General features: G+C 36.8%; 2 protein-coding genes across 2 annotated transcripts; one reads left to right on the top strand and one right to left on the bottom strand.

Annotated features, from left to right (window-relative positions):
• The first annotated feature begins 2,763 nt into the window (after positions 1-2,763).
• LOC145124470 (P-loop containing nucleoside triphosphate hydrolases superfamily protein) lies at positions 2,764-6,380 on the top strand. The gene is made up of 2 exons (XM_079059811.1): positions 2,764-2,967; positions 3,182-6,380. Exons 1-2 carry the CDS (start codon positions 2,945-2,947, stop codon positions 6,141-6,143), a joined length of 2,985 nt encoding a protein of 994 aa, XP_078915937.1. The 5' UTR covers positions 2,764-2,944; the 3' UTR covers positions 6,144-6,380.
• Positions 6,381-6,461: 81 nt separating this feature from the next.
• On the bottom strand, positions 6,462-7,356 carry PRA1.G2 (prenylated RAB acceptor 1.G2). Its single transcript, XM_079059812.1, has one exon. The coding sequence runs from the start codon at positions 7,275-7,277 to the stop codon at positions 6,684-6,686; it is 594 nt and encodes a 197-aa protein (XP_078915938.1). The 5' UTR covers positions 7,278-7,356; the 3' UTR covers positions 6,462-6,683.
• Between the last annotated feature and the right edge of the window lie 20,034 nt (positions 7,357-27,390).

Here is a 27,390-nt window from a genome sequence, read left to right as displayed (position 1 = left end):
CATGATGATAATAATAATAATAATAATAATAATAATAATAATATATCATACATAAAGGTAAATATAAGCAACATATTCCCCGCCTAAACAAAATCGACCATCTCAATACATAATATGTTTATATTATAATATAAAAATCAATGCACATCTTATGCCATGCATGAATAAAAAAAATCATAATTTGCTATATAAATAGCATAAAAAATATTTAGAACTTGAGTACATAAACTTTTTTGGACAAACCATGAACAAATTTTACTGACAAACTACTGAACAAACCATGAACAAATTTTACTACTTCTCCAGTGAATAGAAATAATTAGAACCGAATAAGACTTCCATCTTCTACTTCTTTTGTTCTTCAATAAGATTGTGAACCCAACAATGTTTCAACTTGAATAGATTCCAAGAAACCTTAAAATCGAAAATTTTCCACGTAGGATGGAAAAGACAAACATTTTCAACTTTCTCTTCATCAGGTTTCAAAATCTTCATCTTTAACTTTTGGGTTTCGTCCAACATTTTTGTTTCAATTAAACTCGTTTTAATCATATATTAGTTTTTGTCAAGATTACCTAAAGATCCTATATTCAAATTCTACAAATGAATATCACAAAATATATTACTAGGTTTACATTAATGAACAGACAATCATAAACTTTTGCTTTTGGCTCGTTAAGAATGCCCAAATGATGAATTAACCAGCCTCTATCACATTATATGTGAAATACCGAACTTCAAAATTTGCCTAAGCATTCTTGTGAAAGGGTTTTGTTTTTCTTTGATTTTTCTTTCTAAGTCGACCCGAAAAGGCAACATAATTTTTGTTAAACTATGTGAGGTGATTATTGCTCACCCAAACTAGTTGGCTTGCTCTTAAATGTTTTAATCAAACACCAAACCAGTTACCCAAATATAAATAACACTAAGGCCTGCATAAGCTAGTTTATTTTTTGAGCTTATTTAATGAGACTACAAAAATAGCTTATCGATAAGCTAGCTTGAGATAACTTATTGATAATCTAGCTCATAAACAAAAAGTTAGTTATTCAGCTAACGTTGTCAAACAAAGCCTAATACAAACCTTGTAAACTAAAATATAGCAACACATTCGGACACATAAAAAAGGATAAAAAAACATGGAATAATGATGAAGACCAAACATCTATAGAATAAAAGTAATGCTTCTTGTTTGGAAAGGGGGTGATACTCATTTATTTTGTGTTGGTGTAATCAAACCTATCTTAAACTCTATGCTAGGAGGTGGGATGTCGATGGTTTGAGGCGCTTAGGCGTGCCTTATGGAGAAATATAGAGAATTTTTTTTTTGGGCATTTATATGTTGTTCATATTGGTGGCTAAGTCAAGCTTTAATCTTTTACGAGTCATGGCGAAAGATGATGTTTTTCAAGACGTAAGTTAAGGCAACAATTTTATATATATGGAGAAAAATAAATTAATTCAACTATAAAGGTTTTAGAAAGGTTAAATCAACACCTTATAACAAAAAGTTAAGAAAAAATCATTGGTTTCATGCCCAATCAGAAAGGAAAAAAAAACACGCCTTGAAAAAAAATACACGTGCCATGTCACGATGTTGCACACCTAGACAAGTCATGACAGGTGTCACGCCTAACAATTATGCTAAGGGTGTTTTCTTGGCGGTGAAGCCACCTCTCGACGATATGACACGCCTTTTAGAACCTTGATGATGATATAACACACAAAATGACTGAAACAATGAACAATCACGTAGGTGTTATCATAATTGTTCTCACCATGCATTTTGGCAAATCACAAAGACCAACAACTTAAATTTTTGTCTATTATCTAACATTTTATCCTGTTAGAAGTGGATATTAGTTGTTATTGTATTTTTGTGAAAAGGTAATACCCAAAAATCTGTCTAAGTTCATATAAAGATACCTTTTGTATAAAATGCATCAACCAAGAGCATCCACGATGACTTGAAAATGAAAGATATTTGAATTTTTTAAGGCGGAGCTTTTTCATTACCCAAGGCTGCACAAGTGAGATTTTTCAAGTGTTGTTTCGTTTCCTCTTCTTTATTTATTTATTTATTTTTTTAATATATTACATAATTTAAAAAAGTAATGATACATAACATGATGGATGCTCTCTGAGCAATAAAATGATAGTGAATAAAGGAGTATGGTGGTTATTTGGTAGATTGAAAAGGAAAAAAGTATTAAATGGTGGGGGGAAAGGAAATGAAAGTATGCCATACTTGATACATCAAATATGTATTCATTTTCAGAAACACCCACTCCCACATCACCCATGCCAGACAAAGGGGAGCAAGCACATTTAACATTTACCCCTGGACCTGGCCCTCCTTTCCCTGGCTAAAGAATCAATCATTTTAAATAAAATTAAATATATTTAATTATTTTAATATATTTAATATATAATACTATATGTGTATATCACCGTTGCCAACAAAGCTCTGAGCTAGCTTTCATCTCCCAAAGCCTCTTTCCATCTCTTAATATTTTACTTTTCTGACCAATCTGGACAGACCCCCATGTTAGATTCCAGTCAAATCCCTCTGTCCATTTTAGTAATTTCCCAAGATTTTCAAATTTGTAAAACTCGACAGCACATAAAACAAAAACAAATTGTCCAATGCCTACCCCAATAAAAATAAATTCTTAGTTTATGCCTTAAATTGTTTGTTTAAACCTTAATACACTCACTCTGCACCTTCTTTTTAAGCCACTTAATTCATTAGTTTATGTTCAAAAATCAGATCTCACTCTCACCATGTTCAATGTTCATGTTCATGAGAGAGAAATCATAAATGAAGTTAGGGTTGTACGTTTGGCTATTGAGCTTGTACTTTCAATCTTGAAAGGTTAAAAATGGTGGTGGGGTTTGGTGGTACTTCTGACTTGTGAAAAAAAGGCCCACAGATGAAAGAAAGATGATGTATCATTTCACATGTATGTAAGTGTAACCTCTTCTGTGTTCTGTTCTTCCTTCTTTCCCACTGTTGCATTCATTACAGTATTTTTCTGAAAATCACAGTCACAATCATCTGTTTTTTGACTTCTTCTGTCACCATAAATTTGAGCAAATTATAGAATCTAACTTCTGTTTCATGATTGATTCTCCTTTGATGTGATTGTGATTCATGAATAATAATCCCTATCTTTTTTAGATTTTCATATTCTTCAAACATGAATCAAGAAACCAAAAACCTCACAATCAAAATATCAAATTCGACCCAGAAACCAAGAAAAGAGATCGTGACCAACATTGTTTCGATTTCATCATCTCCATATAACTCACCATCGTTAATCTCGCCGCCATCCTCCGCCTTTGTTTCCGCCCTTCAATCTCCTTACATATCTCCCAGAGCCACCAGAGAAGACCTGAATCACCCTCACGAAACCGAAACAACCAACAACGGCGGCTCCACCGCCACCACCACCACCACACCGTCGACATTCACTCACCCCTCTACTCCCGTATCCTATTGTGGCTCCGAGAACGATGATATTCCCAGCACCTCCTACACTCCCCCATCGGAAAGATACGATTTTTCCGACGATACCAAGCTCAAAATCGTCAACTGTGTTCCTGTTCATCTTCCTTCTTCAGATGTTAATATGAATCCGACAACCACAACGGCGCCACGTGTCTCGTTTTCGTTTCCCGTTCCTCGGATTTCCTTCGTGACAGGGTCTGTTTCCCCAGCGAATGCAAAACTGAGGAGTTGCGATGTTTACATTGGATACCATGGTCAAGGTCAAAATCCGAACTTGGTAAGGTTCTGTAAATGGTTGAAATCGGAGCTCGAGGTTCAAGGTATCGCGTGTTTCGTTGCCGACAGAGCAAAATACGCCGATTCCCAGAGTCACGAGATCGCCGACAGAGTAATTTGTTCCGTCACGTTCGGGATTGTCGTCGTCACCAAAGATAGTCTCTCGAGTTATCTCAGTCTCGAAGAGATTCGATTCTTCGCTCAAAAAAAGAATTTAATCCCGTTGTTCTTCGACTTTGACACAAACGAAGTCGCAAACGTTCTAACGAGTTCCGAGAGTAAAGAATGCAAAGACGCCATTGATGGGTTGATGAAGTTGCAGGAGTTTAAGCTCGAAGCAAACGAAGGAAACTGGAGATACTGTGTAACAAGAACTGCAGGGATTTTGAAGGGAAAACTCGGGAGGATGAGTGTCGCTGAAAAAGAAATCGATAATAGCGATGAAATGCCGTACCCTAGGAACAGATTCTTCGTCGGAAGAGAAAAGGAGATAACAGAGATCGAAACTGCTTTTTTTGGATGCACTGATGAAAACGAAACCAACACACACGTTAGAACACCTGGAACATCAGAAGGGCTTGCAGATGAGGAAAGTGAAATCGATCGGAAGTTTATAAATTTGGAAGTCGGAAAGTGTAAAGAACCGAAATTAGAAGCATGGGTGGAACCTGTAATCGGGAGAAATTCCTTGAAGAGACCTAAATACAAAAAAACGAAAAGCGGGAAATACAAAAGCTTCGGAAGCAGCATTGTGTGCATCAATGGCGAACCTGGAATTGGGAAAACAGAGGTCGCATTAGAGTTTGCTCACAGATATTCTCAAAGATACAAGATGGTTTTGTGGGTCGGTGGGGAAGTTCGTTATTTCCTACAGAATATTCTAAATTTATCGTTAAATCTAGGATTAGATGTTAGCGCAGACGAAGAAAAAGAAAGAGGAAGGATTAGAAGCTTTGATGAACAAGAAACAGAAGCTTTCAAGAGGGTAAAACGGGAATTATTTCGCGATATGCCATATTTGTTAATCATCGATAATCTTGAAACAGAAAAAGATTGGTGGGAAGGGAAAGACTTACATGACTTGATACCAAGAAACACAGGTGGCTCCCACGTCATCATCACAACCCGGCTTCCAAAAGTAATGACATTTGACCCGATTCAACTTCAACCCCTGCCATTAAAAGACGCAATGTTGTTAATGAAAGGAAGAAGGAGAAAAGAATACCCGGGTCAAGAAGTTGAAATTTTGGGTAAATTTGATGAGAAATTGGGTCGGTCAAGCTTCGGGTTATGGGTAATCGGGTCGTTGCTTTCTGAACTTGCAATCTTACCCTCCACCCTCTTTGAAGCCATAAATCATATCCGTTTAGACGAAAATGAGATAAACTCATCTCATTTTGAAGAAGTATTTTGGGGAAACAATAAGTTTTTACTCAAAGTCTTGATTTTTTGCATTACAATTTTACATGAAGCTAAAGGGAGTACAAATGTTCTTGCTTCAAAGATGCTTCTAGTTGGGGCATGGGTCGCCCCGTTACCCGTTTCATCAAATCTACTTGCTTCAAGTGCAAATAACATCACTGCTTCCACCAACAGATTCAAGAAATGGGTCAAATGTGCAAACATGACTTTCTTTTGTTGTTCGGGTTTTCTCGAAAGTCAAACATCAAAAAGTGAAGAAGATTCAGCTCTTGTGTTGGTCAAACTTGGTCTTGCTAGAAGAGCAAATCAAAAGCATGGATGTTGTATTCACTTTCACCCGATTACCCAAACATTCGCGAAACTAAAAGGGAATTTACTCACAGCAAAAGCAACGATTCATGGCATTAGAAAAACAGGAAACCCGGTTTTCAACTCGGATCATCTTTGGGCTTCTGCTTTCTTAGTATTCGGTTTCAAATCCGAGCCACCATTGGTCCAATTAAAAGCCCATGACATGGTTCTTTTCATCAAGAAAACAGCTCTCCCTTTAGCTATAAGGGCGTTTACGACATTTTCCAGGTGTAATTCAGCGTTGGAGTTGCTAAAAGTGTGTACGAATGTGCTTGAAGAAGTTGAGAAATCGTTTGTGTCACAGATACAAGATTGGTGCCATGGATCTCTTTGTTGGAAGAAGAAGATGAACTCGCATCAAAGAATTGATGAATATGTTTGGCAAGATGTGACACTTTTGAAAGCTACTTTGTTGGAGACGAGAGCCAAATTGTTGTTGAGAGGTGGGTGTTTTGATAATGGTGAAGAGCTTTGTAGGACTTGTATTAGTATCAGAACTGTGATGCTTGGTCATAATCATGCTCAAACTTTAGCTGCTCAAGAAACTTTGGCGAAATTAGTTAGGATGAGGAGTAAGATATGAATCAAGAATCAAGATTAGGTTTTTACTTTTTATAGATCAGATCAATTTTCCCATAACATGATTAATCTACCATGTTGTTTTAGTTTTACCATTAGTAAATCAACATCAACAGTTATAAACCAAGAGTAAAGTTTCATTCTTATTCGGCTTTTCCAGTTAAAACAGGTTGATTGTTCTTTACAGAATGACTGTGTCAGATTCAGCCTTGGATTTTGAGTCAAGTTCCAATTCAATTTAGGGTTTTGAGTTCATTGATAAAGAAAAAGGAATAGTACACAATAACACTAACAAAGAACAATTCACTAAAAAGTAAAAACACAGTAGAAATATGATCAAATTGATCATATATATTTATATAACACAAGTAACAATCTAAGTCACACCTCACAAATCAAACCAGTAAAAAGGAAGTAAGAAAGAAAAATCTCTATCTACTAGTAACAATCAAAAATCCCAATCCAAGAATTGGAAACTATCACACAGATCACTATCAGGGTTAGCTAGAAAAATAAAGGGAGTAAGTTGAGATATGTTGTAATACTAATTGGAGAAATTGAGTTTGTAATCCCGAGGAGAAGCTGAAGGAGGTGAGATCAATCCATCAGAAGCAGCGTCTTGTTCGTCGAGGTAAATTCCCTGAGGGTTTCTGAAAACCCCATGAACAACCGAGAGCAAAATCCCTACAGCAATTCCGATCAAAAGACTTGTAACAAAACCTCTAATCCAAATAGAAACTCCGGTGACCAAAACAAGAGCAGCAGTCACGATGTGATCATGAACGTGGTGTCCCCACACAACCATCGGATCTTCACGGAAAAAGTAGAGTACAAGCCATAGGGTGAACACAGAAGCGAAGACTAGTAGTGTGGTTGGATCTCCGATTAAGGATACGGCGGCGCATATAGTGATGATAATGCCGTAGTTCACGCCGAAGTATTTCGAGTTGACGCCAAGTCTGGTAGCGGTGAGGGTGAGTGAGGCTGGCCTGTCGAATGAGTCAGTGCCGGAGATGAATTCCGACCAGGGACGGTGTAGGGACAAGAAGGATGATAGATTCTGAAATGATCGGAAAATGACGTCAGTTCCGGAGATTGGAATGGTGGTGTAGGTGGTTGCCGGCGTTGGAGACAACATCGTAGAATTGTCTGACTGCAGTTTGACCAGAACCAAGAAATAAAACTACTTGGTAACGTGCAATGCATCAATGCGTCTATCGCTTTCCTCTATTTGTTAAAAAAAAAGTTTTGCAACTTACATTGTTTATTTTTTATTTTTATATTGTGACATTTGTATTTAGTAAGTACCCTATACTTTAAATATTAAAATCAGACAATTTTATAACTACTCCATTGAAATAAACGATAGCCATTTAATTTTGTATTTCTCTCAGTGAAAATTTCTTACAGTTTTTAAGAAAAATAGACTATATGTTAATATGTTATTCGAATAGACAATAGTTTGTCTCCTAAACCATCATTTGCCATTAATATATAGTCGAGATACAACACATATAAATGGACCTACACATATAATGAGCCGAGACTATACAAAAGCCGGAGGATACTTACAAATATAAGCATCTAATATTACACTAACATCCCCTCTAGTTTGAATGGGAGGATGAATATGAACACACTAGACCTAAAATTTAGAAATAAGGTAGAGGGAAGCCATTTGGTAAGTATACCCGTATATTGAGAAGAAGATTGTCGTCAAAAGTTGGTCAACGATCGTCAATCGCAAACGTGACAAACATCAAAGTAATAGACTTAATGTATAATATTTGACAATTTTTAATGAAAATACAATATTATACATTTAAATATATAAGAAAAATGGGTCGAAACATCCAACATCTGAAAATTTAGGCGTGCAAATTTTGTATTATTTTGTATAAATAATAACATAATCTGAAAGTACAAATTAACACAATTCCAAAAATATAAAAAAAAAGTCGAAAACAAAGTTCATACGCAAAAGTTATGATCAACCCTATAAAACGCACAATTCAACCATCTAAAACGAAACTTCAAACACAACCTTAGGTGCTCTAACAATTTAAATTTCAAATTCCGACAATTTTCGTACTATTGCACAAAAATCTAGTTTCTAAAGCTATACTTATTTTATTTTGCCCAAAAATTTCTTAAGGATCACTCAGTGTAGTAACCACTTTCTCGATAACGGATCTTCAAATGATTCGTTAGGCGACTTACGAGAATTATTAGAAAAAGATAGCAAAATTTTATGAATCGGGATGTGATGTAGTATTTGATTCAATTGTTACCTTTTTGTTTAACGAAAGTATGACGATTTTGCGAAAACCTATCGAATCGCGGCAACCGGGAATCCACTTTATTCATAGTTTTAAATGCATCGTTCGTATAGTTACGGAACTCGTTAGGTGGATATTTTTATAGTTTCCGACTCAGGAGATCGAGTACTACAACGCTGTATACTCGGAAAATTTTATGGAAGTTGGATTCCGGACCCGAAATCGGTGCGCAAGATCGTGCCACACATGTCGAATCTTAACCGTCCATTGCATTGGCTCCTGACTATAAATATAGAGCAAGAGGCATCTCTTTTACTCACAATCCAGGGTTTATTCTTCATTCTCAGCTTCCTAGAGGTATAAAGTCTTGACCTTGGTTATTCTATGATTAGATATTGGACTAGTTGAGATTTGAGCATATTTTGGTCCCATGAATGAGTTCTTGTGAGTAAATACTACGCCAGAAGTTTTGAGTTGTTCCTTTTGATTTTTCTGAGATTCCTAGTGATGGTTGTAGATCAACCATGCATGAATTAATGATCATTTGATGGAAGTAAAATGCTAAATCTAGGGTTTGAGTCTCTTTGAGTGATGAAAAGGCATCAAGTTGGTGAATTTATCGTTTAAGACATTTCCCAAGAGCTAGATCTGCAAAATGGACGTTTGGACTTAAAGCATTAAGTTCTTAATGATGTTTTGACAAGCTGGAGTGTACACCAGGAGTACGCAAGTGTACGCTGAGTGTACGCGCTTGAAGCCCCATTTTCCCTTGGTAGCACAAGTTGTACGATGGGCGTACTTAGGTGGTCCACTTAGCGTACTCACGAGGAACCATTTTGGGCCACTATTGGACCTTAGCTTTTGGAATATTGTTGTGTAACACTCAAATCCAGGTATTCCGTTTTTCCCCTCAAAGTATTTCATTTTGGCAAATAAGGACCCTCCGTACGTTGGGCGTACATATGGGTATGCTTAGCGTACGCTTATGCATGCAGCGGGTGGCTGAGGCTCGTATGTAGGGCGTACGAGCATGTACGCGGGGCATACGAGGCCAATGACCAAAACCCTAATTTCTTGGCTTGGACACTATTTAAACACACTTATATCATTTGGACCAAACCCTAATCAACCTCCATAGCCTCTTTTCGTCCTAAAACCCTATTTTTGCAAGAGAGTGTGAGCTTTGAGCCTTAAGGTGATTTTGGTGGCCATTCTAGTGGATTTGCAAGAAGAAGGAGGTAGTGTTCAAGCCTTGAACGTGGGTAGAGCTTGAGGATCCTGCATCTAGAGTATCTTGGGGAGCTTTGGAAGGTAAAAAGCTTTCACCTTGCTTATCCTTGTTGCTTGTTGAGTTAGGGTTTTCTAGAAGTCCTCTTTTGAGTCCATAAATCCTCTCTTGGGAGTTTGGGCAACTCCAGAGGTTAGGAAGGATAGATCTGAGGTCCTTTGGGTTGATTATAGCATAAAAATGCAAACTTGATGACTTCTATGGCTCCATGCATGAGTTAAGACCATTGGAAAGGTCTTAATGAGATAAAATGGGTTTTTGGGAGCATATATGGCATGAAAAGGCATAAAGTTGCCAACTTTATGACTTAGGACCCTTAAAACGTATAAGATTTGAAGTTTGAGCGAAAAGTCTTCATGCATTAAGAACTTAATGGAGTTGGATGCAAGACAGCTTGTACTGTTGGGTTCGAAATAGTTGTAAGGTGTCAAAGTGTCCTATATCTTTTGTTAGTATCAAAGTCAGTATTGTTTATTTGCATAAGGGTATAGTGCAATGTCGAAGCGTGAATGTATAAGCCCTTATGTATTTTTTGTATGCTTTTGTCATCGCTATAAATAGGGGTTAGATATTAGAGTTAGAGTATCTTTCGAAGTCGTTGCAACTTGTACTTTATATTCTCTATGTATCTTCAAAAGCAATATATTGAGCCAAACATACATTATTTACGATTCTATGTTCTTAGTTGATTCATACTCTGATTTCGTTTCATACATTTGATTCATAACAACTACATTTGGTATCAGAGCAGGATTTAGATAGCTGATCTCTGATTTTCTCTAGTTATCAAAAGTTTTTGAGTCTTGTTCCGGATTCAAAATTTTCCGCACTTTTGATTCTGAAAATCTATTCAGATCATCTATATTGATTCGATTATGCTTTTAGTTTGTTAAATCAAGTATTCTGTGTTTGATTTTTAAAAGTTTCATCCATCAGATCTTAATTTCTTAAGTTTTTTCAAAAAAAAAAACTCATACGTACAACAATGGCGAATTCATTATGAACACAATGACTTCTTATTCACATCTTCTTGGTTCTTCAACCAAAATCCCTATGTTGATCCCTGAGTACTATGATCAGTGGGCAGATAGGATGGAAGACTATCTGAATGGAATTGATGAAGATCTCTGGAAATGTATCACTGGTGATGTCGGATCTCCGAGTTTGTTACAAAATATTGGATCTGCTGCTTCCAGTCCAAAAGTTTCTAATCAAGCAGAGAGAAAGAAGAGGAATGAGAAGAAGTGCTTGCGTGAATTGAGAGGTTCTCTTCCACCTGTAGTGTACAACTATGTTTGTGGTTGTTCTACTGCTAAGGAAATTTGGGATACACTGAAGGAGAAGTATCAAGGAAGCGAGAAAACTAAAAAGAGTTCTGTTAAGCAATGTTTTCTTGAGTTATGAGAATTCAAGCAGAAAGAAGGTGAGAAAATTGAGCTCTATTACGATCATCTGAATGAGTTAGTTTTCAAGTGTAGCAGATATGGAGTCAACAGATCAACAATGGAGTACAGTGTGACTTTTCTTATGGGGCTTCGTAAGGAATGGCACAATGTTGGTCTGATGATAAAAACTCAACAATGTTTCGACAATCTCTCTCTCTCTCTCTCAGTGATCATTACAATGAGTTGAAGGCTCGTGAATGGGAAGTAAATGAGATTGCTGAGGAAACAAGAATCAGTTTGGGTGGTCCCCTAGCCTTAATGTCTAAGGTGACAAACAAAGAAGTTGAGATTGAGTCTGCTGAGAATGAAGGATCATAAGATGAAGGACTGATTGTGAATTCTGATGATGAAACAATAGCATTTTATTCAAATAATAAAGTGAAAAAGTTTTTCAAGAAGCCTTTCAATTCGAAGCCTAAAATAAGTGATTCGAAAAGTAGTTCATTTGTGAAGGGAGTGAGAGAGGAGAAGAAAGTGGAGAAGAAGGAAGTTAGGACTGAGGATGCGAAGATTGAGAAAAATCTAAAGGGAGACTCTGGGTTCGACTGCCATTACTGCAATGGTGCGAACCACATGGTGAATGATTGTATGTTGTATGTTGAAGAAGAGAGATGAGACGAAGAATAGTATAAAAGATGAATCCTATTATGTGGAGAGGCTCGAAAAGGTAAGAGCAAAGACGAAAGGGTTGTCATTGGTGGCCAAAGGAAGCTATGATGAAGAAGGCACATATCAGATTTGGTCTTCTGGATCTAACGATGAAGAGATGCATAATCCAACGCATAGTGCCATGTTTGCTGAGTTCGAAGAAGGAAGTGAGGGTGAAGAGAGAGTCACTGGCAAGTGCTTCGTCACTACCGGTGAAGACAAATCTCCCATGACGTCTAAGGTATGTATTCTTCTCGAATCCTTTAATATTCATTCTAGTTCTTATCATTCAGTTTTATATGAGTTTGATAGATATGTTACATATGTTAATAATTTGATTATCTCTGCTAGTAGTGATGCTGAAAGGTCCAAAACATTATTGCTAGAAACTCAGAGGATTTTGGAGGTCAGGAAGTCTAAGATAGAAAGTTTAGATTTACAATTTATGAATATTGTGTGTGATAGAGATAGTTTGCGAACTGATAATAGTATTTTGTTAAAACAAAGAAATTTCTATTGTAATTCTGCGAAGCGCCTTTATGGCAAATTGATTGCATTGCATCATTCGTCAGACATTAGTAAAGAACAACATATGAAGCTTTTTCCCTTTTTAGCTTTCGAAAGGGAGAAAATTGATTCGATTTCCTATGACCGTGAGAGAAAAATATCTGAGTTTGACAAGGTCCCAAATGAATCATATGCATATGGTATAGTTAAAATTGATGAATGTTTAGATGCAAATGATCTTGTTGAAATAGTGAATAAGACCTTGACCAAAAATGAACAAATACAAATTCTGAAAAGAACTGAGAATTCGACATCTGACTCACAAAACAATCTTGTTGATATCGAAGATGATTCTGACAATATCAGTGAAATTGAGGAGGAGGAAGTTGTTGATTGTTCACAGTTATATGCTGATGGGTTTTAGCCATAAGAACTTTCCTATGTGCACATACAAACCCTAATGCTTGGATCTAGGTTTCTCTAATTGAACATGCAATGTATCCAAGGCTTACAATTCTAGATCTAGTGAAAACAATTGAATTATAACATATGAAATCAGATCTAGAAGAATACCTTAAGTTTCTTGCTTGAATCTTCTTGTTCTTGGAGCTTAGAGTCATAATTGTCACTCCTCTAATGGCTTACAAACACCAACTAGCAAGAGGATGATTTGGAGAGAGGAGAGAGGTGTGGAAATCGGCTCTAGGGTTCCCAAGGAAGCAAGGTGGCCGATTTCTCTAACCCTAAGGGTCTATTTATACTATGAGCTACTAGGGTTACATCCTTAACCCTAATTGAATAACTTAGGCACTAAGCAATCCAAGGATCCTTCTAGATCAAGGCTTGGACGAATTCAAGGAGTCCATAACCCTAAATTCGGCCACCCTATAATCTATAAGGATTCATAGCCCAAAAACACAACTATCACACATTTGACAGTTTAAGCCCTTTATTCAATTAACCTCTTTTAGTCATCTAATTAATTCTTAATTAATCTATGACTAATATTAATCAAATAATATTATTATTCCTTTAATATATTAATATAATAATATTTTCTCTCTCTTCATAAATCATCCTGTCAAGTTGCTATGGTGAAGGCAACCCAAAAGGACCATGCACAACCGGGTCAAGTACTTACCAAATATAGTTACAGGCTTAGACACTAATCCAACAGTCTCCCACTTGGATAAGTCTAGTAACTATAAATGCAAACACAATCCGATTAGCAATCGTAGCTCTCAAAGACGCTGTCAAACTCTGATCTTATTAGTAACCTGTCCTTCAGATAAGGGATCGTATAATCCTCTGTTCTAGATATCGTGCGGACAATCACATGGAACATTATCATACTTATTGTCCAGCAATTGGTTTCTCGATCTCAGATTCATTTGACATAGAACTTAATTGAACACATCAACTCAGTCCTGACCGGGCCCGACACATAAGTCAAATCAAATCATCGAGGGGCCCTGATATCACTTTTACCCTCTTAGGATAAAAGGAACAGATAAACTTCGACTTATATGCATTTATTATCCACTAATCAAATCATACACAACAATGTGTTTTATAACATCAAGTTACTGATGCGTTTACGCATTATCAATGCACAACTAATTCGCAAACAATAAACCATATATCTAGGTTTTAAGACCATATGATATTACCATCTTGCGATCACTCGTGATAAATTCCATGAAGTGATTCCAGCAAGTGTGGGTTTATTCCAATGCTCAAAACAAGTTCATAAGCACTCATGAATGTTGTAGCAAACATTTTCTATGTATAATACACTTTATACAATCTACACACAAATTCATGACAGTCTTCATTCATATCTACTTCCAACATATGAACAACTGTGGACCGTTCAAATAATTTGAATATAATCAAATAATTCAATTATTCAGGAAGTCAAAACATGCAAAATGAAACAATAGTTAAAAGATTAACATAAGACAGTAACATTACTAATAAATAATACTCCTTTATTTAATCATCGAATGTTAATAACAACTTATCTATTACACGTTTCCAAACTATCTAATCTAAACTAATATCGTCCTTCAACCCAATGATCCTAGCATGCTGCAAGTGCTTAACCCTGCTCAGTCCCTTCATAAGCGGATCTGCTGGGTTATCCTCTGACGATACCCTCTTCACTACGAGGAGTCCTTCTTCCACCCGATGTCGAATAAAGTGATATTTTATGTCGATATGTCGAGATCTACCGTGATCTCTTGGTTCCTTGGTCAAGGCAACCGCTCCTTCATTATCACATAAAATCTCCATGGGCTCCTTTATGGCTGGCACAACTCCAAGGTCTCCAATGAAGTTCTTCAACCATATTGCCTCCTTTGACGCTTCGCTTGCTGCAATGTACTATGTTTCGCACGTTGAATCAGCTACAGTTTCCTGCTTGGAACTCTTCCAAGTTACTGCTCCTCCATTGAGGGTAAAGACCCAGCCCGACTGCGAACGATAGTTGTCCATGTCGGTCTGAAAGCTGGCGTCACTGTACCCTCGCACCTTTAAGTCATCACTCCCACCGAGGACTAGAAACCATTCCTTGGTCCTCCGAAGGTACTTAAGAATATTCTGGACTGCGATCCAATGCGCTCTGCCAGGGTTCCCTTGATATCTACTGACCATGCTCAAAGCGAAGGCCACATTAGGGTGAGTACAAGTCATAACGTACATGATCGAGCCAACTGCGGAAGCGTAAGGTACTCGGCTCATCTCTGCTATCTCAACTTCAGTACTCGGACTCTGAGTCTTACTCAACTTAGCATTACTCTGGATTGGTAACTCCCTTTTCTTTGAATTCTCCATACTAAAACGTTTTAGTACCTTGTCCAAGTAAGTATTCTGACCAAGTCCTATTAGTCTCTTACTTCTGTCTCTCACTATCCTTATTCCCAGAATATAGGAAGCCTCTCCGAGGTCCTTCATAGCGAAGCACTTACCGAGCCAGGACTTAACCTCCTGCAGGGTCGGGATGTCGTTTCCTATGAGTAGTATGTCATTGACATACAATACGAGAAAGCTTACTACACTCCCACTGGCTTTGACATATACACACGATTCATCTTCGCTTCGCAGAAAGCCAAACTCTTTGACCTTCTCGTCAAAACAAAGATTCCATCTGCGAGACGCTTGCTTAAGTCCATAAATGGACTTCTCAAGCTTACACACTCTATTGGGATGCTTCACATTGACAAAACCCTCTGGCTGAGCCATGTAAACATCCTCAACCAACTTCCCATTAAGGAAAGCGGTTTTGACATCCATCTGCCATATTTCATAGTCATGAAATGCAGCAATGGCCAACATCACCCTGATAGACTTTATCTTTGCAACTGGTGAAAAGGTTTCGTCATAGTCAACTCCAGGAGTTTGAGTGAAACCCTTCGCAACCAATCGCGCCTTATAAGTGTGCACGTTTCCATCCACGCCAGTCTTCTTCTTGAAGATCCACTTGCACCCGACTGTCTTACGACCTGGTACATTGTCAACCAAATTCCAAACTTGTTTGTCATACATGGATTGGATCTCGCTATCCATAGCCTCTTTCCATTTCGCAGACTCCGGGCCTGCCATGGCTTCCTTATAGCTGTTAGGTTCGTCCATATTCACTAGTGTACTATCACTAATGAACGTATCCCCTTCCATAGTAATATGAAAACCATAAAGCTGGGGTGGAACACTAACTCTTTCGGAACGTCTAAGAGGTAAGGACTCGTCAATTGGTTCAACCGGAGTTTCCTCCTCGGGTTGAGCGCCAGTGTTAGAGGTTCCTTCATCGCTCGACTCTTGAAGCTCTTCAAGATCGATCTGCCTCCCACTGTCTCCTTGGCTGATGAGTTCTCGCTCTAGGAAAACCCCTCTCCTCGCAACAAAGACAACATTGTCACTTGGTCTGTAGAAGAGATATCCAAAGGATTTCTGTGGGTAGCCGATGAAAATACATCGCTCACTTCGAGGGTCGAGCTTGTCGTGAGTATCTCGTCTTACGATAACCTCGCAACCCCAAACCTTGATATGTGCTAACGAGGGAGCTTTCCCTGTCCACATCTCGTGAGGTGTTTTGGCAACCTTCTTCATAGGTACTAAGTTAAGGATATGGGCGGCAGTCTCTAAGGCATACCCCCAGAATGAGATAGGTAGTGAAGCACGACTCATCATGGAATGAACCATGTCTAGCAAGGTTCGATTACGCCTCTCAGCTACACCATTCAATTGTGGTGTCCTAGGTGGCGTCAATTGTGAAACTATTCCACATTCCTTGAGGTAGTCGTGGAATTCAAGACTTAGGTACTCTCCACCTCGATCAGATCGAAGAATCTTGATTTTCCTGCCCAATTGATTCTCCACTTCTTGTTTAAACTCTTTGAACTTTTCAATGGTTTCTGATTTGTGCTTGATCAAGTAGATATACCCATATCTGCTATAATCATCTGTGAAAGTTACATAGAAGCGATTCGCATCCCTTGTGGTGGATCTAAAGGGTCCACATACATCTGTATGTATGAGATCCAATAAACCCTCACCCCTCGCACAAGTTCCAGTGAAGGGTGACTTGGTCATCTTTCCAAGTAAACAAGACTCGCAAACGTCATCGTCCCTAAGGTCGAATGACTCCAACACTCCATTCTTTTGGAGTTGGGCTATGCGTTTCTTGTTGACATGTCCAAGACGACAATGCCACAAGCATGCTTTATCCATACTATTGGAATAATCCACACACAACACATCATTTCCTAAGTTATCTACAACCATCACAGTTTCATATATTCCATTACAAGGCAATGCTTCAAAATACAAAACATTATTGAAATAAGCATAAATAGAACCCTTTTCATTATGAAATGAATATCTAAAACCTTGTTTATATAAACCATGAAATGAAATGATGTTTCTAGCCATATCTGGCGAATAGCAACAATTATTTAAATTTAAATCTAAACCATTACTAAGCACTAAGGAATAAACTCCAATCTTGGTCACAGGCGATGATCTTCTGTTTCCCATGATCAAATTCATCCTTCCACGCTCCACATCCCTATTTCCTTTTAGTCCCTGCAAATCAGAACATATGTGAAAACCACATCCTGTATCAAGAACCCAAGAAGTAGCATGTGATAAACTATTAGATTTAATTGTGTAAATACCTGCGAAAGATGGCTTGATCTTTCCATCCTTGATGGCCTGCAGATATTCAGGGCAACTTTTCTTCCAATGCCCTATCTTGTGGCAGTAGTGGCACTCTGCCTCTGTGGGGTTTGAGTTGGGTTTAGCAGAACCAACTTTGGTTCCACTAGAAGAGGTGCCATCTTGGGACTTTCCCTTGTGGTGGCCCCTTGAGGAGGACTTCCCTCTTCTTACCCTTCCCTTGTCCTATTGCCAAGACAGGGGCAGCAGCTGGAGTGGGAGGTGATGCAACAGATTTATCCTTGAGGTTGCTCTCAGCAGTCCTCAACAATCCCTGAAGCTTGCTCAAGGAGACCTCTTCCTTATTCATGTGGTAGGTCATGCGGAACTGGCTATAGCAGGAAGACAATGAGTGAAGGATGATGTCAATTGCCAGCTCTTCATCGAAGTTCACATTCAACTTCAGCAGGCGATCAACATATCTCTGCATCTTTTGCAGATGGGCAGTAAGGGACTCTCCATTGCCCATTTTGGTAGTGATCATCGAAGTGATGATCTCATACCTCTCTTGCCTAGCGCTCTGGTGGTAGCGATCCAGCAGATCCTGATGCATCTCATAGGGGTACTTGTCCTCATAGGACTTTTGGAGTTCAGCAGTCATAGTCGCGAGCATGATGCAATGGACTTTCGTGGCATCACACTTTTGGGCCTCGTAGGCCGCGATCTCATCGGCAGTAGCAGTTTCGATATCAATCTCCTTTAGCTTCTCGTCGAGGATATATTCTTTGTCCTCGTAGCGAGTGACCATGCGAATGTTGCGGATCCAATTACTGAAATTGGTCCCATCAAAGATCACTTTCCCACACAAGTTCATGAGTGAGAATGAACCAGATGAGTTTGATCCAGAAGCGTTGTTGTTTGCGTTCGACATTTGAAATGGAAAAGAATAAAGTTGATTAGAAATGAATTTCCCAAATTAATCACCAAAATGAAAATTAGGGCTAGGAACCAACAACATTATTCACAAATTAGAAGAGGGATGCCGTAATCTAATAAGTAAATAATTTGAAGGCTAGTGAATGTCGATTCACTAATTCTCCACCATGAAAAGGAAATTAGGTTTTAAATTTATTGAAAAACTCCTAGATCTTTTGAGATACATTGAACTTTTCAATGACATGTTTAAATCTCGATATGCCCCTCTCGTTTGTGACTGGGATACTGAGGATCACAAAGTGGGTGTGAATAACCATGCAAATATACATGGTGCCCTCATTGTTACAGTTACCTATTCGATGTGCTGGTTAACCACACATGCTTCATCGAACTATAACAAACAATCCAACATATGCAAGGTTGTAGAACTCGTTACTCTGTACCTGTTCGGCCGACTACCGAGTAGCGAGTACTCGGGAGTACTCAGGAGTACTCGAATTTGGTAATTCATGTAGAAATATTTTTAGGGAAATTATATATGTCAAAATCATAAGTTAAAAATCATAAATTGATTGAAATATATAACAAATTAGATACATGTGAATACACAAATACTAAAAAAACACATAGTGGTCTCATTTCATGAACAATTACTGAAAATTTAAGATATATATGTAGTAATAATCACATGTGTGTGTGTTAAATAATAAATTATTAATCATATTATACATATTAATCACTAAGTTGACCGAGTTTTACAACACTGCTCAGTTCAGTAAGGGGCCGATCGGGGAGTACTCGGGATTCTGTAACTCGCCTCGGTAAGGGGCCGAGTAGTGAGTACTCGAAGGAGTAATCGGCCAACTCAGCAAATTTTACAACACTGGTTATATGTCATTAATGTCACTTCGATAAACAAAGGAAAAGAAATTTTTGATGATTCTATGGTTAAGGATTACATTGATCAACCTTCGACTTCGAAAGTTCATGACTCTGATCATGTGAATATTGAGGATAGTCAAACATATAGCGATGATGATGATGATGATGATGAAGTTTTGAATGACACAACTATTCCAAGAGTTGTTGTTGACCAAGTTTATGAGGAATCGGAAAAATTAGAAAAAGTAATGAAAGAAAAAGGTCATCATTATCTTGATTCGAATTCGGTGGTATATCCAAACTTTAAATGCACCGATAACTTGGTATTTCCGAATCAAGTGTCAGTTACGACAGGGAATGGAGACAAAGTCAAACTGGAGATCAACAAAATTGTTGAGGCAGATAACAAAGAATTTCGATTGAAGGGTTTTTCTTGTTGAGGCAGATAACAAAGAATTTCGATTGAAGGGTTTTTCTCAAACCAGAGCACTGTTGAAAACAATCTTAATAAAAATCCGTCCACTTTTCAAAGACAAAAATCAAAACGAAATTGGGTTGTTAAAACTGAAAAGTCAAGTGTTGACACACAATCTAATGAACCTGTTTCTCAAAAATCAACTAAAGATGTTCAAAATTTCAAAGAACAAATTCAAAAGATTTCAAAAGAACATGGCATTTCGAAGTCTAAAGCACGAAAGAAGGTTTATTGGCAAAATATTGAGTCTCGAAAGAAACAACATGTTTGTCAACAAAATCGTCTGCAAAAGAAAACACTGAACCCATTCCGACTAATTCTCAAACTGAGTCTTTTGCTAAACCCAAAATCATTCCAAAACCCGCTCTGAAGCAAAAAGATTTTTGAACAAGCAATACAAATGTTTCCAAATCACCTCCAAAACCAACCGTTCAAAAACCACGAAATGAAATTTTTGGTAAACATTCTCAAGCAAGGAGTCTTGAAAAAAAGCAACAAAATGTGAGATTTTCAGAAAATTCTTTTCAAGGAAATCATAATTTTTTCAAAACCCAACAATCAAGGAATACGGTTCCTAATTTTCAAAATAAAAAGTTTTCTCAGAATTCTTTTCAACAGAATTGTTTCCAAAATGATGATCAAATGAATTTTCATCACCTTCGAAATACAAAACGATTTTCAAACACACAACATGTTTTTAATCAACCAAATGTTGGATATAAGAAACATATTTAAAACCGTGATCAATCACAACCAATACCAAAATCTCAAGATCAAAATCAGATGAAAGTCAATGGAAAGAAAAATGAACATTTCAAACCCACTCAACCTCAATTTCCCAATCCTGTTTCAAAATGATACATTTCAAGATGTAACTGATAATATGTCCAATGCGGGAGAAGGTTCTGAAACGGATGAAATGTTCGAAGATGCACCTTTAGATTTGATGGGTTTTAAGCATAAGAACAATCCTATGTGCTCATACAAACCCTAATGCTTGGATCTAGGTTTCTCTATTGTACATGCAATGAATCCAAGACTTACAAACCCTAGATCTATCAAATAAGAACTGAAATAAGGGTTTAGTAATTACCTTTGATAGTTATATAGCAATAACAATCAATCCTTGCTTTGATTGGCTTTAGAAAGCTTAGTGCCTCAAGTGTTGCACCTCTAATGGAGTCACAAACACCACTAAGCAACTTGGATGAAGAGGGAGGAGAGTGGATGCACCAAAAACGGCTGGAAACCCTAGAGGAACACTTGTCCACGTTTTTGGGGCATAGGGGTCCTATATATACATGTAGGCTATTAGGGTTTACAACTAGGAAACCCTAATCTGACTGCTTAAGCCCTAAGCAGTCCAATGGACCATTCCAGAAGGCCCTTGGACGATTTCTTTATGGTCCTCCATATAGAATTCGTCCATTTCCATCTAATGGATCCTAAGCCCAACTTTGTAACTATCTTATAATTACAATATCAGTCCCCTTAATTTAATTAATCTCTTTTAGTCACAAAATTAACTCTTAATTAATTCTTGACTAATATTAATTAAACAATATGATTTCTCCTTTAATATATTATTCTTATAATATATTAATAAATCATAATTAAACCTTTCTCTCCTTAATTTATCCTACATATTGTTATGGTGAAGGCAACCCAAAAGGACCATGCTCATAATCGGGTCAAGTACATACCAAAATATTTATGGACTTAGACACTAATCCAACAGTCTCCCACTTGGATAAGTCTAATAACTATTTTGCATAAATTTAGAACCTGATCAGCAATCGTAGCTTTCAAAAGCCGCTGTCAACTCTGATCTTATCAGATACGTGTGTCCTTTAGATAAGGGATCATATATTCCTCCATTCTACAAGATATCGTATAGATATGAGACATGGATTGAAATCATTCTCTCAGTCTATGTGTCGTTTCCCGATTTCCGATTTATGACGACTGACTAATTGAACAAATCAAATCAGTCCTGGCCCGGCCGAGCACTTTCCTTTGTCATCACTAAATCATCGAGGGGCCCACAAATATCTTTTTTATCCCACCTTGGGTAAAAGGAATGGATAAACTTTGACTCAAATGCTTGCTTGCACCTACTAATCGAATCACACACAACGATAAGTTTTATGACACCAAGTTACTGGTGCGTTTACTTATCATCAATGTGCAACCGACCAGCAAATAACAACTCACACGTCTCGGTTTCAAGAATATACAATGTTATCATCTCACCAATCACGCGTGATAAAACCATGAAGTGATTCTAGTGAGCGTGGGTTTGATCCAATACTTTAATCTTATCAAAGTACTCATGAACTTTGCAGCAAACTTGTGCTATGTCTAAACACTTTAGACAATCTACAGACAGATTCATGACAGTCTTCCTTCATACCTACTTCCAACGTATGACCGACTGTGGAGGTTCGAATAACCTAGTTATTCTGGAAGTCAAAACATGCAAAGTGAAACGCAATAATAATATTAATCCTATATGGTCCCAAATTTTTTTGAGCGTAAATAAAAACACTTTTATTTAAACACCATATTGATTACTCATTATTCATTGCTTACTGTTTCAGAAAATCAACTTATTACTTGAATTATAACCACAATTGTCCCATGCTCCATGCACACTTTGGTTTCCTATGGTCCATACTTTGTGAAATAGATCAATTGAAAAACTTTTCCAATGAAACTCATTTCACAATCCCCTAATCTTTATTAGTATAAGAATACCAAATTCTTGCCACTTTTAGAATATGTAAGATTCTAACATTTTATGCAATGATTCTTTCGTAATGTCATAGCACAAAAGTCACCAAGACCTGGCTAATGAAATTACAAGGTATTCTATCGGAAATTGTTACAAGACAATTCCATAGACGTGAAGTCTCACATTCAAAGTACATTCCTTTGAACATCCTTCTCGCATAAAAGTTTCTAATCTAGACATATTTCTTAATATCCAACTCCCATTAATGGAAACATTTCCATATTTGCCATATGACAACTCATTCTTAATAGAATCTTATCTATTCATAATAATGTCAATATAGTCCATCCAGTACTATACTTCCAACTACTCACAAGCGACAAATCCTCAGTGAATCTCAGATCGTCCTTTTATAGTTGTTTAATTATTTTAGTCAAAACCGACTCTAGTCATTTTTCCCTCTTAATGCCCTAGGCATTTGGAATATTTTAGAATGGTCAAATATTATAGCATATGCAATCGATCCTATACCCAAAGCGTATTGGACACGATGCATAATGTCTCACATAAAGACATGATACTTCATCATCCTTCTGCCATAATATTTTATGTGCCCTGTTCCCACAATTCAAACTATGAAGAGGGATGCCGTAATCATAATCGAATTTTGAGAATGCACTATGTATCCTTGACTAAATTTATTAATATTTCTCGATCTAAGCTTTAGAAATTTGAAACGAAGTATAATATTCTCTTCCTTAATCATAGCAAAACAACTTTTCAACCCTTGCAACTTTGCAAAGTGAATCTTTGTTTTCTATAATTAATATTGCTAACTTGCAATACTTACCATAATAATCATGCTCCCACTAACATGATGATATTTTCTTACCAGCATAACACTTATGCTCCCACTAGCTTTGACATGTATTCAGAAAACAATTGAACTTCCAGAAAACAATGCTTATTGAATTCCTTAAGTTCACATTTCTAATACCTAATGCTTTGATAAGCCTTTATCTAAGCTTTTTAAGCTCATACACCTTTGCCTTAGATAGCTCACATGTGTGTCTAAACAATTCAGAATTTACGATACTAAGTCCCAAATATTCAGATCAATTGCCAAATCTCACAATTCGAACTATGAAAAGGGATGCCGTAATCATAATCGAATTTGAGAATACAATTTTCACAATTGCTATCTACTTAAAATCTCTCTTAGTGAAAGCATTTCCTCACAATCATTTTCATGAAGGAGGAAAACCTTATGACACTTAGATTTTATGATGTATGTGTTCCTATCCATGTGAATTTGTCAAAACGAAAGTTTGCGACAAATCCAAAACCATATGGACTGAACTTGTTCAATCTTGATTTCTTGCCTCATGGTAACATGAATGCCCACCATGTCTTCCAAGCAACTCACCCTTTCATATCAATGTATTTTCCATTGATCAAGGTGCTTTGTCTTTATGCATTCAAATGAGAACTCATAGAACTCACACGCATAATTAACTCAATTGGAATGGCATAGAAAAGGAGTATGTAATCCACGATAGGCTTTAAACCTCAAGTCATGTGCTAGTGATGATCAACTAGGTTTACTCTTGATTTGTTCTTGAAACTTTTCAAGACCATTAAGACTCCCACTGACTTCTTGACATATAAGATTCTCTTGTCAAGAAACATTTCTTGACAAACAAATATTCAAGAGTTAGTGTAGCCTTTTGTCAAGTTTAACACTTCACACAATTGGTCCTGGTTGGTCTTTGTCTTATCCAAGACATCACAACTTACCAATTTCAAATGTGCAAGAATAAGAAAACTTTTCCAAATTCCACATTTATCGAGTGTTATAAACCTACTTAAGACTTGTCACTCATGTCAGAATCTTGACTCTAAGACTTGATATGGGAACGAAGTATGATTGACTTCTTGCACTAAGACTCACTTAGAGGATCAATTGAGATATGGTTCTTAATCATTAAGACTTATCATAAAACACAATAAAAGGTACTCTCCCTTCTTCTTAGAATAGAGAAACTTTTATCTTTCTGCCTACTTGATTCTTCTTATTCGTTCTGCTATTGATTGAAACTCTTTCAATCAACTCAGAATTATACTTAATCTTATAAGTATAATCATATTTACTAAACTTTAGTAAATCATGACGAATATCTTTATCACTCTTGTGGTGGACTTGATCAACGCACAACCTAGTGTACTCGATCTCCTGGTCCTTCTCTTGACACTTTGCCAAAGAATTAGTCTAATTTCCAAAATATGAAGTTTCTCATTCATCACGCAACCAAGTTGTATGATTCCAAGTTTCTGTCCAATTGAAACTTGGGCGATGAGAATCTTCCTTTATTTGGCAAATCCTCGACATTTCACAAATAACATAATCAAGAATCACATCCAATTCAACATTGCTAAAATTAGAAATACATAAACATCCATTTTCACATATGCCATTGCAAGGATAAATAAATAGGACGAAATCAAAATTCATTTTATTGCGGAAAAACTTGTCCTTACAATGCAATTCAAATGAAAACTATGCTATTTCAATTTCTAAGCAATCTATTCTAACTCTAAAGTAGTAGCTCAAAAATCCGATCTTCAAGCAATGCGATTGAAATCCATTTCTTCACGATCAGATTCAGCTTACTTCTTCCCTTAAGCTTCCTCTCTTTTCTTCGATCCTACAAAACATCAAAATGTAATCTTATCACATCATGTATTGAAAATCAAAGAATAGGAACTTATAGAGTTAGTTATTGGATTTTACCTGAAGTAGAGCCATACGTCTTGACTCTCCCATCTCTTAGATCTCTCAGGTAAACAGGGCAGCTTCGTCTCCAATGCCCCTTCTCTTGGCAGTAGAAGCAGATGGACTCTTTTGGAATGGCACAAGGAACTATCTCAGAATTTACCTTTTCTGGATTTCCAATGTCACCATTTTCAATGTCCATTGAAGTTTGGGAGTTTGATTTGCTAGACAAATTTGCTCGATCAGCACGCCAAATCATTTCTGATTCAACAACTATAAGCAAATAGGTCAAATCAATGAGGGTCACGTCATGGTCCATCATGTGGTACTCTCTAACGAACTCACTATATGATTCAGGAAGTAACTGAAGAACCCAGTCAACAGCCAACATTTCTGAGATATCGACACCCATCATCCTTAACCTATCAATGTGTGACTTCATCTCTAAGATGTGTGCACACACATGTTTCCCATCTTCGTGTTTACTTGCCAAAAGGGATTGAGTGAGCTTGAACTTTTCAAGCCTTTTAACTTGTGGGTTAGGGAGAATAATTGGAGGAGGTGGAGGAAGTGAAGCATGACTCTCATTTCCTTGATCGTATCGTGGAACGTCATCTTCATTTGGAAAGCTTGTTCCAAGGGACTTGGGAAGACCATTGTAAGATTTAGACATCTACAAAACGGGAGAAAATTCAAGTTAGTTGATAAGAATCCTTGATGTAACACCCAAATGAAACATCAATGCTAGGATCCAACACAACATTCTACAACTTAGAAGAGGGATGCCGTAATCTAGTTGCAGAATATTTGAAGGTAGGTAAATGACGATTTACCAATTCCCACCATGAAAAACGAAAAAGAAATTTAAGTTTTAAATGAATTGAAACTCCTAGATCTTTTGAGATTCATTGAACTTTCAATGGCATGTTTAATCTCGATTATGCCCTTCTATTTGTGACTGGGATGCCGAGGATCACAAACAAGGTGTGAATAACCATACGAATCACGTGGTGCACCCAATTGCTACTATCACCTAATCAATGTGCCGGTTAGCCACACACGCTCCATTGATCTATGATAAACATCGAGCCACCCTTCGCCACCAATGTCAATCCCAAATTAGTGTGCCGGTTAGCCACACACGCTCCACTAACATTTGACAAGGGTACGAAGTGTAATTCCATGGATTAGCATACAAATTCACATTTTGCCCTAAAGTAACTAAGATTGGGAATTTGTAAAAGCATTTAGTTACTTTGTACTTCATTATACTTATAATGGAAGGTTTCGTCGTATCCTACCCGTTCGGCTAACGACCCTCCACTACTCAAGAGTGCGGTGGGTAAGAGTGGATACCCATTCAATCGCCATTTTATAGGCAATTTCCTTAAACACCCCTTATAGACCAGCTTCGTGAATGAGGCCTACTAACGGTAAGACTGACTCTTTACTCATATATATAATATTAGACTTTTAATGTTACATATATATAGTATAGGGTGTATTTTACACTTTTAAAATACTAGGTGGTTTTATTAACTTTCTCTTTTAATTAAACTTTTAATTAACTTAACAAAACCATGAGGGTATAATTTGAACTTTTCAAAATACTAGAGTTTTAGAATTTAAATATTACATAATTAAACTATTAATCAAAATTTTAAATTCCAAAACTTGAGGGCAAGTTTTGAAACATTTCAAAACATTAGGTTTTAGAATTTAAATATTTCAACATTAAACTTTTAATCAAAATTTTAAATTCCAAAACTTGAGGGCAAGTTTTGAAACTTTTCAAAACATTAGGGTTTAACTATTTAAATTTCAAAAACAAAACTTTTAAGTTCAAATTTAAACTATAAAACCTAAAGGGGTAATTTGAAACTATTCAAACTTACTAGGGATCAAATAACATATAATATAAATCAAACAATTAATTTTGTGATTATCTATATTTGACCTAATCCAATTTTAGTCACAAGATAATTACCAAATAATTTGAATAATCTATATTTATCATATAGAGAAACTATTATTCGAAAGATTTGAAATTATCTTTTGTTTTGGTAAGGATAATCATTTACATACAATAAAATTCGGATTTTATTATCAAAAAACGATTTTGGCATCAAT

This window comes from Lactuca virosa, chromosome 7 (assembly GCF_052849685.1).
Source record: "Lactuca virosa cultivar CGN04683 chromosome 7, Lactuca_virosa_CGN04683_v6, whole genome shotgun sequence".
NCBI lineage: Eukaryota > Viridiplantae > Streptophyta > Magnoliopsida > Asterales > Asteraceae > Lactuca > Lactuca virosa.
Note: the sequence above shows the minus strand (reverse complement) of the source record. Positions and strands in the feature narration are given on the sequence as shown.

Excerpts from the sequence above, each read along its gene's own strand:
- LOC145124470 (XM_079059811.1), top strand. The coding sequence starts at position 2,945 with ATGATGTATCATTTCACATGTAT. Across the intron at positions 2,968-3,181 it reads ATGTATCATTTCACATGTAT|ATTTTCATATTCTTCAAACA; the intron begins GTAAGTGTAACC and ends TATCTTTTTTAG.
- PRA1.G2 (XM_079059812.1), bottom strand. The coding sequence starts at position 7,277 with ATGTTGTCTCCAACGCCGGCAACCACCTACACCACCATTCCAATCTCC.